Source organism: Otolemur garnettii, unplaced genomic scaffold (genome assembly GCF_000181295.1).
Source record: "Otolemur garnettii isolate 467f Iridium unplaced genomic scaffold, OtoGar3 scaffold00134, whole genome shotgun sequence".
NCBI classification, from domain to species: Eukaryota; Metazoa; Chordata; class Mammalia; order Primates; family Galagidae; genus Otolemur; species Otolemur garnettii.
In genome coordinates, this window is record NW_003852529.1 from 3994510 (window position 1) to 4012157 (window position 17648).

Here is a 17648-nt window from a genome sequence, read left to right on the forward strand (position 1 = left end):
GCAGGGTTTTCCTCCATACAAAATGCATCTTAACTCACACCTCATGCCCACATGTGAGAAAAGCAAATAATAAAACTTTTAGAATACCAGAGGACAACTTCTGATCTTAAACAGGACACAGAAGGCACTAAACATAAACCATATGAAGAATTTAAGAATTTGTGTTCATCAACATACCATTAAAGGGAATAAAAAAGACAACCCACAGAGTCTGAGAAGAAACCTGAGAGGAAAAGAAAAGTAAATGAGAAATGGAGAAACAACTTAACAGAAAAAGGGTAACTTATCTGAACAGACAGTTCATAAAAGAGGATATCCAAGAGATCAATAAACACATGAAAAGGCACTGCACATCATCAGGGAAATGCAAATTAAAACCACAGGAGTCAACCATACTTGACTCAAGCACTCAAGTACAATTACATTCATGGACTGTAACCATTTTACTCCACCTTGTTCTTTACAAAGGCAAAGAATACCAAGTGCTGGTGGAAGCTGTAGGGCACCAGGAGCTCCGGACACTGCCAGCTGAGTATGCTGCTCATACCCCCACAGCTACACACTCTTGACACACTCTATACTCGAGGTCAAGGAGTGATCGGGTCTACCAACTTCACAGTGGCACTGGTCACAAGAGCCCCACAGGAGAAATCTCCCACGTGGCCATCATCACAGAGTGGTCACAGAAACTCTAATATATCTGCCTACCAGAATACTACACAGCAACAAGAATATATGAAGTGCAATTACATGCAAGGATATGCATGAATCCCATAAATATTGTTGAAAAAGAAATTAGAAATGAAATGCACATAGTGCAAAACTAATTTGTGCTGAGGATATTAGTCTTTGGAGGAAAGAGGGGAGGTAATTAGAAGGGGCATGGTAATGCTCTGGGGTATCATTCATGCTCTTTTCTGATCTGGGTGCTGGTTATATATGCTCAGTTTGTAAAAATTCATTAAACTGTACTTGTTACATGTGTACTTTTCTAAGAATATAAGACGTTTCAATAAAAAGGTTATATGAGCTGGGTACAGTGGCTCATGCCTGTAATCTGAGCACTCTGGGAGACTGAGGTGGGTGAATTGCTTGAGCTCACAAGTTCAAGACCAGCCTAAGCAAGAGCAAGACCCTGTCTCTAAAAAAAAATAGTCAGGCATTGTGGCAGGCACCTGCAAGTCCCAGCTACTTGGGAGCCTGAGTCAGATTTCTTGAGCCCAAAAGTATAAGGTTGCTGCAAGCTACAATGCCACAGTATTCTCTACTGAGGGTGACAAAGTGAGACTCTGTCTCAAAAAATAAAAGTATTAAAAAATAATAAAATAAGAAGAGTATTTTTAAAAATTGGGTATAGAGCTGGGCATTGTGGTGGGTGCTTGTAGTCCCAGCTGTTTGGGAGGCTGAGGCAGGGGCATCGCCTAAGCCCAGGAGTTTGAGGTTGCTATGAGCTGTGATGCCACTGCACCCTAACAAGGGTGACAAAGGGAGACTTTGTATCTAAAAAAAAAAAAAAAATTGGGTATACAGCCATGGAAGCCCACGCATATTAAGGGCCCTGAAACATTAACTTCATCAGTTTTCTAACAAATCAGCCTTTGGCCCTGCCAGACATATATGTAAGTAACAACCAGTTTGTAATGATCTCAGCCTAGATCTAAAGAGATTTTACAGAGAAATGTTAAGTATTTTTTCACCATTTAGCATACACTGCATTTTTCCCCAGGAATGTTATTACTACGTAAATAGAAGAAAGACTGTACTCTGTTTTGTGTAGAATTTTATTAAGATTTATTTATCATATTATTTCTTTCTTTTTTTTTTTAGAAACAGGTCTCACTTTATTGCTCAGGATGGAGGGCAGTGACACAATCACAGCTCACTGCCTCAGCCTCTTAAGTAGCTGGGACTATAGGCATGTGCCACTGTGCTTGGCTCATTCTTTTTTCTTAAAGTTTTGCAGAGACGGGGGTCTTGCTCTATTGCCCAGGTTGGTCTTGAACTTTTGGCCTCAAGCGATCCTCCCACCTTGACCTCTCAAAGTGCTGGGATTACAGGCATAAGCCACTGCACCCTGCCTCGTTCATCATTTTAGAAAATCATATCACGGATGGCATTGCATCTCATCTGAATCATCAACACAACACACCTGTACCATTCCCTATTTATAGATGTCATATTCACAAAGATAAAGCTATGTTTACCTGCAAGCACCTGATAGCTATGGTTTGGTTTTTTTTTTTTCCCTGAGTCTCACTCTGATGCCCTGTGGCATCATAGCTCACAGCAACCTCAAACTCTTGGGCTCAAGCGATCCTCTTGCTCAGGCTGGCCTTGAACTCCTGAGCTCATGTGATCCACATGGCTACGGTTTCTAATGTGCTAAGCATTTACATTTGTCTTCTGCATTTACATACAGAAATGTATGTAAAGGTATTCCTTTTATTTTTCCTTTATATTACCAGTAAGACACTGTAGACATATCAGATAGAAATGGGGCTAATGGGGTCTGATCAGGTTGACAACTAGTTATAAATTAGCAGTCTACTGTAAGAATTACACAGAGAATTTTAATTCCTGAACTTTGTAACTGTTCTTTTTATGTTACCCAGCTCATCCAAATCACAAGTAATACAATTACCTAAAATGTTAAGAAAAAAAAAAGAAAGAAAAGAAAAAGAAAAAGAAAAATGCAGCTGCCATTTCAAGAGCAATCACCTAAGTACAGCCGTCACAAATTTGATCTGGATATGGTGAACAGAACAAAAGGGAAACAGGAGTTCAAACTATAAGATCTGAGTCCTTTTCTTTTTAAATCAGTTAGATCCAGTTTGGAATTCTTGAGCAAAGGGCTCCATTATTTTTCTGTTCCCTTTTAAAAATAGCTCCACCTTCAAGATTACACAAATTAGATCGCTGAGCACAGGGCTCCTCCCTGCAGAGCAGCTCCTGGGGAGCCCAGACAGGCTGTCTGCCACAGCCAACCAATCGTTTAAAAAAAGAAAAACCTAGATGTTCTTGACTTTTTGGTTTCACTGGGTTAGTAACAAAGAATATGGGCTACAGCTATTAATGGCCTCTGCAACAGAGCTACCTCTACAAAAACCATCAAATAAATGAGAATCACAGAGGAGATACCAGAAGAGCAAATAATCAGGGTGTGGAGATGCAGCTGCTCCCACAGCTTCCTCATAGCCTGAAGTACAAGTGCTTCCCTAGATTTTTACCACAATCGGGTGCCAACCTATAGATTATTCAATTATCAAATAAATTCCCAGGAAATGACAAAAGTGGAAACAACTCTTTAAAGACCTCTGCTACACAGAAGTCTTCTCACAGAGAGTCATTAAGATAAAAAGATTATAATAGCAATGATTTTAAAAGAAAAACAGAAAACTGGCAAAGTTAAATGAAACATTGGGAGTCATCCTTGCATTCCTTCTGTTTTGTCCTACCTCACATCCAATCCACAAGCAAATCCTTTTGCCTTCAAAATATATCCAGAATCTGCTTTCTCATCTCCACCACCCCACGTTGGTCCAAGCCAACATCAGCCCCCACCTTCATCACCATGGTAGCCTCCAGACTGGACTCCCCTGCATCTCCTCCACCCCAGACAGCAGCACACCTGGTTCTTTCCAGGTGGAAGGCACCACTGTGCCTCTTCTTTGGCTTGAACCCCCAATGGCTCCCATCTAAGGTCAGGGCCGCAGTGCTGTAATGCACACTTTACTTTTATGCTTTTATCTCCTATCTTCCTCATTCACTTGGCTCCAGACCTCCTGGTATTCCTGGAACCCACCAGTACATCCTGCTCCCTCTACCAGGAAGGCCCTTTCCATAAAATTCACTCAGCTTTGCCTCAACGGTGTGCTCCCTGCAGCTTGCTCACCTTCTGAGGTCTTTCTAGACCACCCTGTTCAAAACTGAGGCACTGTCCTGGCTCTGACACGGTTATCCCCTTCCGGCCAACACTGTCACTCGCTCACTCCTCTGTTTCCTGCCTGTTGCCCCCCATTCCCAGAAAGTAAGCTCCACCAGGGCTAGACTTTCCGTCTGCTTTGTTCCCTGCCTTCGACCCAGTACCCACTGGCCCAGAATGTTTAAGACTAAATGAGGAAAGGCAGTAGAGATAAGTAGAGAGGCATTACAGAGACTAACCTGAACTCACAGGGTAAGGCCAAGTAAGGCATCAAATCCTAATGTCAAAGCATTTTTAGCATATGGTTTTAAAGAGCAATTTTCTGACTTTTTTCCTCTGGATACATTATAATATAGAAAGGAATACCTAAATGACAAACAAAAAAACAGCCATAATCCTAAACAGTTATTCTTCTATAAATGTTCTCTTAAATGTATTACACGAGACCACACAAAGACATGGCATTCATTTATCAGTGAAGCCACCTTAGAACTCCTTATGTTCCCTTCTGGATCATAAGCAAATATATGATTTGGCCCAAGTCCAAAGCACATCACTCTAACTCTGTGTCAAATCTTGGATCTAGGCAGTCATGGCCATTTCTAGCCCTACTCCGCTTCCTCGGCAAGACGACACTTTTTCTTTTATCCAAGCAACCAAAGGGATAACAGTCAATGTTTAATGATGACAGCCATTTCTTTTTATAAGTTTTTTTTTTAAAGGAAAGATAGGACTATCTACAATAAAAACAAAGTGATAATAACATTACATGCATTTAATGAACAATTCTCTCCATTAAAGGCAAGGGCATAAACAATTTATTGCACATTTTGGTGGCGGAGAGGAAATACAATTAAATCCATTAATAGCCACAAGAGTTTTTAGGCTCCCGGAGGACCTTGGTTTCCAGAGTTGCTTATTCATTTTCAGCCACAGCAAAACAAGACATGTCCTCTCTGCATGGAGAAATGACAGAATGCAGCAGATGACTCTCCACATATTTTAATTTTGAGGAGACAATTCTGTTAAATAACAGACTTAAGGTATATTATATGGCCACATCCTATTGTCTATGAGCAGAAAGTACCAAACAAAACCCAAGTTGTGAAGACACTGAAAATGATGACTAATATGAATTAGGTCTACCACAGTGCAAATACCACATCTTTGTATAGTTTCACTAACATGACCTGAAGATGTGACATCCATGAATACAGATACTCAAACATTTTATATACATTTTGTTTTTCTTCATAACAAATCAATGAGGTTTACAATATCAGGAAACAAAGTGACTTGTCCAGAGATAATCAAAACAAATTTAACCCAGGGTGTTCTGTTTGCTAACCCTTAACACTCCAATCTAAATGCAAAAGTTGTCACACCTAGAATCCCAGCACTCTCGGAGGCTGAAGCAGGTGGATTTTCTGAGCTCACAAGTTCAAGACCAGCCTAGGCCAGAGCGAGACTTAGTTTCTAATAGCCTGTGAAGAGTGAAGGGTGCCTGTAGTCCTAACTACTTGGGAGGCTGAGGCAAGAGGATTGCTGGAGTCCAAGAGTTGGAGGTTGCTGTGAGCTGTGACGCCATAGCACTCTACTGAGGGTGACAAAGCGAGACTCTGTCTCAAAAAAAATACATACATACACATATACATACATGCAAAAGTTGCCTTCTATCTCTAAATATACTTTTATGGCTCAGAGCATAAAGCTCAGAGGCCAGGGCGCCAGCCATATACACTGGAGCTGGTGGGTTCGAATCCAGCCAGGCCTGCCAAAACAACAATGATAGTTACAACCAAAAAATACCCAGGCAGGCACCTGTAGTCCCAGCTACTTGGGAAGGCTAAAGAATCACTTAAGCCCAAGAGTTTGAGGTTGCTGTGAGCTGTGACACCACAGCCCTCTACCCAAGGTGACAGCTTGAGACTCTGTCTCAAATAAATAAATAAATAAAACAAATAAATATACTTTCACAAGGGTTTTTGACTCCTGAAGATTTTAGGAGATTAAATATCTCCCCTAAAATTACCAGTATCCCTGTTTCTCTGGAGCAAGAACTGGACAAGGAGGTAAACAAAAGTGTTTCCTCCTCCCCCCTAGAATGCTCCAGTTTTGAATCTCACCCCAGCTACTTACTCCTAGCCTGGTATCCAGAGCCCATTCTTTCTTAACATTTTCAATTATCTGGTACTTCTGCCTATCATATATTATAAACAACAAAAGAGAAAGAGGGCATACTGCCAGCACTAAGAAAAAACAAAAACTAAAAGCAAACATACATGAGCTGTGCACGATTACACACCTTGTTTATACCACGCCAGTCCCCGTTCTTCATTAAGCCCCAAGGTTCAAGGTCACCATCCAGACTCAAGGATCTGTACCCTATACATTCATAAGGATGACCCAGAAATAAGTACATAAATTACAGATTTCCAACCAAAATGGAAAAATAAAATCTTGGTGCTTATTAAAGGTGAAAATTAACATAAAAAAGATCCAAAAGTTTCAAAAGAGCCCATAATCTATCACAGTTTTCTCTGTAAAAGTAGAATAAAATTTTTCTATAGTTTGAGATATAAAAAGGAAAACTTGGAAAACTTAAGGAGACAGAGAAAAATATCAACTACATTTGAATCTTCATTTTCCTTCAGGTCGTTCAGTTTTTATTGGTGACAAATGGCCAGCTGTGAACCAGCTTAGTTGCTCTTCTGGCTGCCAAACAAGAGCTAAAGAAGTCAGCAGGTAGAAAAGGGAAGCTGTCAAGTCAAGCGGCTCAAAACAAAGTTGTGGTTTGCAGGCGGGGCCTGCACATCCCTTCCGCTCCTGTAAGCTGGCAGGATGTAGAAACAGGATCCTGACCCACCTACTGGTTTAAGAACCAGTATATTCCGCTTTGACTTACTAGTTTAGTAAGCTTGGGATCTGGCAGGATCTGTGCCTGAGGTGAGTCTATGACCCTGATAGTCTCAATGTGAAAACAGGAATACTATTCTAATTCTAGAAAGAAAGCATGTTTGTTTTGAGAAGGGAAAGGGAAGACAGAGAAAGTGGATTGGCAAGATAGCAATAGCTAATATTTATTGTATTTTATCTGAGTACCACATAACGTGATTAACTTATATTAATCTTTTTCTTTTTCTTTCTTTCTTTCTTTTTTTTTAAAGACAGAGTCTCACTTTCTTGCCCCTGGTAGAGTGCCATGGCATCACAGTTCACAGCAACCTCAAACTCTTGGGCTCAAGTGATTCTCTTGCCTCAGCCTCCTAAGAAGCTGGGACTATAGGCATCCACCACAACACGTGGCTATTTTTTAGAGACGGGAGTCTCACCCTTGCTTAGGCTGGTCTTGAACTCATGAGCTCAAGCAATCTACCACCTTGGCCTCCCAGAGTGCTGGGATTACAGGTGTGAGCCACAGCCCCTGGCCATCTCATTTAATTTTCAAGATAACCCTGTGAAGGGATCATCATTATGCCCACTTTACAGAAGAGAAGCAATATAGAAGTTACAGAACTTGCCCAAGGTAATTCAAATAGTAAACGGTAGACTTAGGATTCAAATCTGAGCAAACTGGCTCCAGAACCCACACTCTCAGCCTCTGCTATGCAGCCTCTCACCTCTATGCTGGAAATTAGAGCCACACTCCATAATTCCCACCAACAAAGGATACGCAATAAGTATCATTTGTCAACAGTGAGAACCAGAAAGGGTTTACAGGACCAAGTGTAAACAGAGAAATATCTCTGGTGTCAGACAGTCATAAATCATGAGATAAATCCCAGCTCCACCCATCTCCAAACTGTGTAGTCTCACAAAACTGCCCTTCCCTCACTGGCCCCAATTTCCTCTTCTGGGGAAAGGTATCTCAGATCTCAGCACATGCTTGATGGGCATACAGTGACTGCTCACCTCGCCAGAGTCCTTCCTTGACCAAGATGGTCCTGCCCCAACACTAATTATTCCTGACACTACTGTCTTACCACTGTTACAGATGTAATTATTCATTCACTTGTTATCTGTCACCTCCCACTAGAATGTATACTCTAGGAAAGGATGGACTTTGTCAGTCTCTTTGCTGTTGTCTCCCAGCACTGATGTCAGTGCTTGGCACAATGAAATACTCAGTAAATATGGGATAAGTGGATGAGTTGTGTACAATAGATATTCATTCAATAAATATCAAGAAATAGGGATTATAGGAAAATCAGTGTGATTAACTTGACAAATGTGTTTACTAAGTACCTATAAATAACTAAATAATTGAACAAGATTATTTCAGATAATGATGATAGTTCAGATGCAGTTTTTAAAACTCCCAGAATGGACTGGGCAGGTGAAGACAGACTTCTAACATGGCAAGTCAGCTGAGACATGAATGACAGCCAGGAGCCAGTCACCATGATTCAGTGATGAGAAAAGAGTGGCCCTGGCAGAGGGAATGCAAGTGCAAAAGCCCTAAGGCAGGGCTGAGCCCAGCTGGCCCAGGCCACGTGAGCAAGGTGGAGATGGCAGAAGGTGAGGTCAAAGATACAGGAAGGGGCCACATCGTGAAGTGTCTTCTAACCCATGCAAAGGGGTAGGGTTTATTTTAAGTATAACGGAAAGCTATTTGCTAGTGTCTCTTATTGTTGGCCATAACATGTGCACTTCATGATATCAAGGACTTTTTGTGGCACACATAAGCTGGTCTATAAGCATGTGCTGAATGAATAAACTGTAAGATGATGGAGAAGAGAGTGACATGATCTGATTTCCATTTTTAAAACATCGGCTCTGCGTCCACAGCACACTGGTTATTATGGCACCAGCCACATACACGGAAGGTGGCGGGTTCAAACTCGACCCGGGCTAGCTAACCAACAATGACAACTGCAACAAAAACTAGCCAGGTGTTGTGGCGGGTGCCTATAGTCCCAGCTACTTAGGAGGCTGAGGCAAAAGAATCGCTTGAGCTCAAGAGTTTGAGGCTGCTATGAGCTGTAACACTACAGCACTCTAAACAGGGCAACAGCCTGAGACTCTGTCTCCAAAAAAAAAAATCACTCCAGACTGCTTACTAGTGGTTACCTTCTAGGAGAGATGGGGGTGACAGAGGACCGGCAGAGCTACAAGCAGTTTATGTGCAATGTGTTTGGGAGGTCCTATAAAACAGAAGGGAAAAGCTGCTCCCTAAATCCCAAAGCCATTTGGTGTTTTCAATGAGAGACAGGAAAAGGAGAGTGAGGAGGGATCAAATAAATGAGGACTAATGTCCTAAGCCTTTTGTGTATTCAAAACCATTAAAAATAAACAAACAAAAATGCTACAAAGAATGTCTCACCTGTGAAAAGAGGAACAAAAGGAGACTCAAGAACAGGCATACACTAGTGCCTGTCCACAGTGTTTCGTAGAACAAATGAAAAGAAAAAATACCTTCCTGTGTCTATGCCTCAGAGACAACTAATTTGCTAGTTATACCCAAAAAGTCACAGGGTTGGGGAGACTCCTTTTTACAATAAGGTTTTGAAAAGCAGAGTGTCATGTGGAGGAGTTACACAGTCCACAAAAAGAGGAAACCAGTTGGAAGCGAATTTTAAAACATCACTCAGCTCTACCTGTATCTATATTAGGTCACTAAAAAGAACAGAGTAAATTATCCACAGTGCAATTTCTAAGATGCCCATAGTTCTAAAAAATGTTTTTTGCCAGAAGAACCTGTGAGTATCCCATAGTGTAGTTCTGTAAACAGAACTAAAAGCACTGACGTGCTGAATGAAACACAGGATTATCTGGGAGCTGACAAAGATCACAACCAACAAAGAGAAAAGAGGAAGAGCAATTTATTCAAGGTTCAGAAACACTGGCGAAGCCAGAAAGAACTAAACTCAACTATCCCAACCTTTAGTGTATCTTTACAGTCTTAAGGTCTGAAAGAATCTGCACAAACATTAAATAAATAAATCTATCATCATCAACACTATCTTATCCTCATCTGACCATCTTCCCCAGCAGAAGGGAATAGTCTAGAACAGCGGTTCTCAACCTCTTTGTAACAATGAAAATACATCCTGCATATCAAATATTTACATTATGATTCATAACAGTAGAAAAATTACAGTTATGAAGCAGCAACAAAGATAATTTTATGGTTGGGGGTCACCACAACATGAGGAACTGTATTAAAGGGTCCAGCATTAGGAGGCATTAAGAAGGTTGAGAACCACTGGTCTAGAATGTAATGGTCCATTCACTTTGCTACTAATAAAAATAAACAAGCAACTCTAGAACCAACAAAGGTAGGTAATGAGTGGAGTGAAACTTAAGTGCCCCATTTCTTCATCCATTCATATGTACTTTTTTTGCAGCTTTATTGACAAATACAAAATTCATAAAGTTCACTCCTCTAAAATTTACAACTCAGTAGTATTTAGCATGTTTGTAGAATCAATATATATTTTTAATACAACATTTACTGGTCTCTTCAGTAATACATGTTTATTGTAGAAATTCTGGAAATCACTAAAACAACAACAGTTAAAATTGCACACAATCCTATCATTTAATACCTATTTTAGAGTCAATACCCCTAGTTAGTTTTCTCAATAGATGCTAAGACCTAAAACTACAGCAAACAAATGGCTGGGAGGCCCCAGGAAGCAAACAGGGACAGGAAGAAGCACAGCAAACCAGATGGTAACAACATTTAAAGAGAAAATAACAAAAGAAAACGAATGGGCCCTTGAAAGAGCATAGAAAAGGAGCATTTTAAAATAATCTGGAATACAAAAGTATTCTACTTAATTAAATAAGTAGAAACCATAAATATTAATACCAGAAATGCCATACATAGATAATGTTCTCTAGAACAGTGTATCAAATAGAACTTTCTTTGGTCCTGGATATGTTCTAGATCTTCCCCGTCCAATATGGAAACCACCAGCCACATGTGATCAGTGTGACATGAGATAGGCTAGTGCAACTGAGAAAGTGAATTTAAAATTCTACTTAACTTAAATTTAAGTAGCCACATGGTTAGTGGCCGCTATATTACACAGCTTGTGGTAAGGGGGGCCAGTCCTCACGATCTTAAGACATAACTGAATGTCAAATGAAATGTTGGAGACACTATTTTCTCTAAGTTATATAAGCTAAGTAACAATGCATTATCATTTAATTCTCTTTTCTGACTGTACTTCCCAAGGTCAAAAAAACAGGCACAAGTCTGCCTTGGCGGTGCTTACTGAGCTGTGACTAATGCCATTCTCTGGTCTGTAATGAGGTAGAAGGGTACACAGGTCCAATAAGTTTTCTGACCAGATAATCGCCCCGTGAAAGTCCGTAAGAGCTGGTACTGAGGCCAACTGTAAAGCCTTTGGAGGCTGTGCTGGGTATTCTTCCACGTAGGCTGACACAAGACAGGAGCCCGTTAGAGCCTGCCAGCCCAGAACCTAACCACTGTGCTCTGTCACCCTCTGTAAGAAGTTTTAAGGCTAACCTCTAACTCTGACCTTTTCTCAAGAGCCCTCAATACCACTTCAAACGCCACACTGGAAAAGATCAACCCTGCAAATCATTCCCATGGTGACCCTCAATTTCCAAAGTACTTCCAGCATGAGACAACACCAGTGCAAGTCAGGCCAACTCCAAATTTCGGAGGACCAATCAAGCATGCCTGAGTCTCCCTCAGCACCATCAAGTCCAGGCCAAAACTGGACAAGCCTCCTGAATGAGGTAGTGAAAAGACACTGTCCTCATACAAACACTGACAAAATAGTGGCAATTTATTGGCTTGGCTAAAAAATTAGAAAAATAGTTTTAAAAAAAATCACATAACCACTAATGTGTCCAAGAGATCAGTAAATCAATACAGGTAAAATGAACTCTGTGAAAGTCATTCTCTTTCTAATGTAAGGAATCTGAGCTTCCACAGGGATGACAGATAATACTGCCCTGATAGAGAGGATATTCTGTTACAACACTCACAATGTGAAATTCAAATCTCCTAAGGTACAAATATGCTTTTAAGACTTTTAATGGTAAGGAAATAATAGATTTCACTACGTCTTTCTTAGCTGAAAAATTACATCTACTCACTCTGGGAGGCTGAGGTGGGTGGGTTGCTTGAGCTCAGGAGTTTGAGACCAGCCTGAGCAAGAGCGATATCCAGTTTCTACCAGAAATAGAAAAAACTAGTCGAGCATGGGGGGCATGCCTGTACTTCCAGTTACTCAGGAGGCTGAGGCAGAGATCACTCAAGCCCAAGTGTTTGAGGTTGCTGTAAGCCATGATGCCATGTTACTATATTAAAAAAAAAAAAAAAAATTACATTTACTTCACACCTATCATTCAAGAAGTACTTTCTCCTGTGGCTCTGTGAACCCTAATTTACATTTATTTCATCTACATCTAAGAATGGATAGTAAGAAAAAGTATTTCAATGAATTGGTGAAAAAATTAATCATAGAAATTATGTTCCAGAATACAATAAAGACACCCAGTGATATGTCCTGGCCTGCCTAGTGCCTTTTGTAGTTACAGGGCAACTGCTCCTAAGCACTGCCACACAAGCAACTCCAATGGCCAGTTATGCCAGGTCAGCTATGACCACCTCCTTTGGTTCCAACACTTTTGTCCAATAATGTTTAATCTCAGTACTCACTTTTCAAAAAAAAAAAAAGATTGAAGAAGAAATGTGACTGATAACTGCTGGGCTCTTTCCCTAAGTACACATATAAAGATATACAAATGTAGGGTGGAGCCTGTGGCTCAAAGGAGTAGGGCACCAGCCCCATATGCTAGAGGTGGCGGGTTCAAACCCAGCCCTGGCAAAAAACTGCAAAAAAAAAAAAAAATATATATATATACAAATGTGCTTTGGAGTGAAAGACAATTTGATATGGTTTGTGAGTGATACAGCACAGAATATTTTGACTTACAATAATCACTTTTATGCCACTTAGTAAATTTTGTAGGTTTTTAAAATTTAATAATTTTTCCACCTTTCCTACCTATATCAATACAAAAAGAGAAAGTAATACCTCATTATACAAAGACTGAAAGGATCAATAGTGAAAGTCTAAAACCTTTTCTTTAATATCAAGCAACATGCTACCTGGTCCCCACAACCCCACACCACTGTCCACCCATACTGGACCATAGCACAGGAAGGGCTACTTAGTACGATTATAAAACACTGTCAAGTTCTAACCTTGAATTTCATAAAAGAACCATAGTAGAAATGTCTTTTTGTAAGAGGATGCTAAAAGCCAGCTGTATGGCACAGCGATTACTTTTGGGGAGTAAGAACATGGGATTGGGGCCTTTCTCCCTTGTACTTTTCGCCTTTCTTTACTGCTCAAATTTCTAATCATGGTCTTGTATTTTGCTTTTAAAAAATGCTGTTTAAAATGGCAATCAATAAAACAATTTAGTTATTTCATTTTATTTATTTTTCTTTTTTAGAGATGGGGTCTTACTCTGTCACTGGGTGGCAGTGCAGTGACACTGTCACAACTCAATGCAGCCTCAAACTCCTGGGCTTAAGCAATCCTCCTGCCTCAGTCTCCCAAGTAGCTGGGACTACAAGCACCCTCCACCATGCCTGCCTAATTAAAAAATTTTCAAAGAGACAGAGTTGCTATGTGGCCCAGGCTGATCCCAAACTCCTAGCCTTAAGCAATTCTCCTGCCTCAGCTTCACAAGTAGCTTGGATTACCAGCTCAATTTAGTCATTTTAAAACCAACTATAGGTATGCTATTTATCTGCAAAAAGTTAAAAAAAAATTTATTGTCTTGGTGCCTATTGCTCAAGCACCTAGGGCGCCAGCCACATACACCAGAGATGGCAGGTTTGAATCCAGCCCAGGCCTGACAAACAACAATGACAACTACAACCAAAAAATAGCTGGGCACTGTGGCAGGCGCCTGTAGTCCCAGCTACTTGGGTGGCTGAGGCAAGAGAATCGCTTAAGCCCAGGAGTTGAGGTTGCTGTGAAAGTCATTCTCTTTTTTTCACACGGTTAGGGATTCATTTATATGAAATATATAGAATAGATAAATCTTATAGAGACAGAAAACAGAATAGAGGTCACCAGGGGCTAACTGGAGAAAGGAACAGAGAAGAACTGCTTAATGGTTTAGGGGGTTTTCTTTTCTTTTCTTATTTTTTTTTGAGACAGAGTGGTCATTATGTCACCCTCGGTAGAGTACTGTGGTGTCACAGTTCACAGCAACCTCAAACTCTTGGGCTCAAGTGATACTCTTGCTTCAGCCTCCCAAGTAGCTGGGACTACAGGTGCCCGCCACAATGCCTGGCTATTTTTTGTGGCAGTTGTCATTGTTATTTAGCTGGCCTGGGCCGGTCATTCTCTTTCTGTAAGGAATCTGTGATACCACGACACTCTACTGAGGGCCGACAGCTTGAGGCTCTGTCTCCAAAAAAAAAAATAAAAAATTTATGAGTTCTGAGGGAGTTTAGACGTTAAATTACAGCACATACATATCTGAGAAACAACCACAATGCTCATCTTTATCTAAATATCTAATAAAGGAAATAGTGCTTTTTAAAGAACAAATTATCCCTACAGGCATCAAAAAAGATGTGTGATGTTCCTAACATTCTACTGTCAATACCTTCTTCTCTGCACTAGGGAATGCTGGAATCCTGTGTGATACTCGTCTACATAGCCACAGCAGAGCCACAATCACATTTATGTTTATAAAAGATGTGTGATGTTCCTAACACTCTACTGTCAACCCCTTCTTCTCTGCACTAGGGAAGGCCAGAATGCTATGTGATACTCGTCTACATACCCACGGCAGAGCCACAATCACGTTTATGTTTCTTAGTTCATTGTCTGTTTCATTTCATTACAGGAGACAAGACTGTTACTCCCAGACTCCATACAGAGTGCTGCACATTGCCAATATATGTGAGACATGGACAAGTACCCCCAAGAGATCTCAAATCAACCAGACGACTCTAATAACTCAAAGGGCCAAGAGCAGGTTATTTTCTCCTGACAGAGTATTATTTTCCATCCTACAGCATGCTCCAAAGAGCACAAGTGTTCCACAAATTGCTGGGGGGTACAGAGTGATGGCTAGAAAACAAAGTCGGGGCAAGACAACAGTCAAGCTCCAGGATGGGTCAGGAAACGTGACCTTAACTGCATGCTCCCTGCACATGAACACAAGCCAGCCTAAGCTTCTCTCACTTTCGTTAGAGAGAAGTTACCTTAACAATTATTCATTTGGGCTCGGTGCCTATAGCTCAACTGGCTAAGGCGCCAGCCACGTACACCTGAGGTGGCAGGTTCGAATCCCCAGCCCGGACCCGCCAAACAACAATGACGGCTGCAACCAAAAAAAAAAAAAAATAGCCAGGCGTTGTGGCGGGCGCCTGTGGTCCCAGCTACTTGGGAGGCGGAGGCAAGAGACTCGCTTGAGCCCAGGAGTTGGAGGTTGCTGTGAGCTGTAATGCTACGGCACTCTACCCAGGGGGACAGCTTGAGGCTCTGTCTCAAAACAAAACAAAACAAAAATAAACCAATTATTCATTTGATCAGGATGCCTGGCTGTTTCTTGGGCTAATAATTTATAACATGGACTTTTCAGTGACTAAGAGATCTAGGGGCAGATCAAAAATTAACAGCAATCTGTGATTTTTTTTTAACCCACTGTATTGTAGCTTCTTGCCAGTCGGCTCATGCTCTTTCAATCTAACAAGCTACAAAAGACAGCCGTCCAAATATCAACAAACACAGTGATGGATATATTACTAACGCTGGACCCACATAGGAAAGGACACAATGCTTTAGGTTTGAGAAAGGAGGATCAGAATACTTCAGCGATGGATGGGCCTATACACAAAGAGAATAAGAGGCGTGCTTAGGCTGAGAGGAAGAGCGTCACACACTGTCTCTCTCACTTGAGTCTGGTGTTGTGCTAGGGCTCTGGCCAAAGCAAACTAAACTAATGCGGCTCCTGATTTCCCTAAAGGAAGGATAGAGAAAAAAGAGGTGTAAACTGGGGAAGTGAATGCTGAGACACAAAGGACATGAAGAACAGAAAAGGCATATGAAAAACAAGCTAGCATGATTTACACCCTGAAAACAATCCCAGACCTACGAGTAAATACACTCTAAAGATACTTTAGCACAAGAATGCTAGGAGCCCTGGGAAAAACATATTTAAGCATTACTGCTGATGTCAACAAATAGGAAACAACCTAAATGTTCTTCAAGAGAAGAATTATGATATATTCACCCATACAACAGAACACTATCCATTTGTGAAAATAGTTAAGCTAGAGCTACCATACCACACTGACGGTTCTCACAAACTACTGTTGAGTTAAAAAAACCAAACAAAACAAAAACTAAGACACAGAACAAACACATGATGGCATTTATGCAAACTTCAAGAGCATTCAGAACTCCAAAGAACATTGTTTAGCGATACACACATACCGTAAAACTACAATTCTTTTTAAAAGACAAGGGAAATGATATGATAAACACAATTCAGGAGTGTTCACCTTTTGCAGGAGGCTGGGAGGGCACCCTGAGGGCTTCAGCAGAATTGGTAATCCTGTTTCTTAAGCTGAGTGAAATATAAAGAAGTTCTTTTCATCATTTCTCATATCCTATCTAGAAGATATATGCATGAAATCATATTAAGGGGGAACAGGAAACAGAGTTGAGGGTGGAAGCCAACAACTCTAACTCAGACTTACACATCTATCTGCCCATGGCTGGGGCACCAGGGTAAGGAGAGCCTAAGACTTCAAAGCAATTCTTTCGCCAGGTGACAGAAAGAACACCTCCAGGTGTCTATTCAAGGGGTAAACTGTAGGACTCTGCACACTGTCCCCACACAGTTGGAAACAGATTTCCTTCCCAAAACAGAAAAAGAAAATATTCCCAAACTCAGGCCTACTTTGCCAAAGGAAGGAAAGTCCCCAGATGGTTCCAACAGACATTAGAATAGGTTGAACTTGGTCACCAGGCAGTAACCTTGGACAGCCCTACAGGGCTGAGACCAGTTTCCAGGCCGAGGAGGGGACAAAAAATGGGACTCAGAAACTAAGAGCACAGAGCCCAGATGGAGGTGAAATGGGAAGCAGAGAACCGTGTGTACCAAGCGCTAACTAGAGCCTCAGGGTTACTACTCGAGCTTCACCTGGAAGGGGTGGCAACCGAGTTTGGCACGTGCTGAGTATGTTGGGAAATAATATAAAAAACGATCTGTACCACATCTGTGTGACACATGTACAGCCCACGGGCGCCGGTGCGACAGGAGAGAGTGACTTACTCGGGAAACCAGTCCGTCAGGAAGGCGGAGAGAGCCCCAGGGGTAGCCCAGATAGACCCCTCCGCCCGGGGAGGGGCAGAGGGGGGGCCGGGCCCGGGAAGGGCGGGTCCTGCAGGAGCCAGGCCGGGCGGCGGGACCACAGGGCCAATCTGGGGGTGGGCCCCCGGGCGTGGAGCCGGGAAGGCGGAGGAGGCGCTCACCTGGGCACGCAGCTGGACGAGCTCCGGTCCACCTCCCAGGTGGCGTACAGGTTCATCTGCACCGGGGCGGGGGTGCGGCCTGGCCCCGGGCCGCCGGCGGGCGCAGAGCCCGAGGCCACCGCCACAGCCATGGAGGTGGAGGTAGACGAGGAGGAGGAGGAGGCGGCGGCCGCCGAGGTGGACGAAGACGACGAAGTGGCCTGGGCCAGCTTGGGGGGCGTCGGCTGCTG

At 41.9% G+C, this 17648-nt stretch overlaps 1 protein-coding gene across 1 annotated transcript in view; it reads right to left on the reverse strand.

Annotated features, from left to right (window-relative positions):
- Nucleotides 1-17642, reverse strand: part of PACS1 (phosphofurin acidic cluster sorting protein 1) — a 177041-nt gene extending 159399 nt beyond the window's left edge. The window contains exon 1 of the mRNA XM_023518303.1: nucleotides 17419-17642. Coding sequence (XP_023374071.1) covers nucleotides 17419-17549 — 131 coding nt within the window. The 5' untranslated portion in view covers nucleotides 17550-17642. The remainder of the gene's footprint in view (nucleotides 1-17418) is intronic.
- Between the last annotated feature and the right edge of the window lie 6 nt (nucleotides 17643-17648).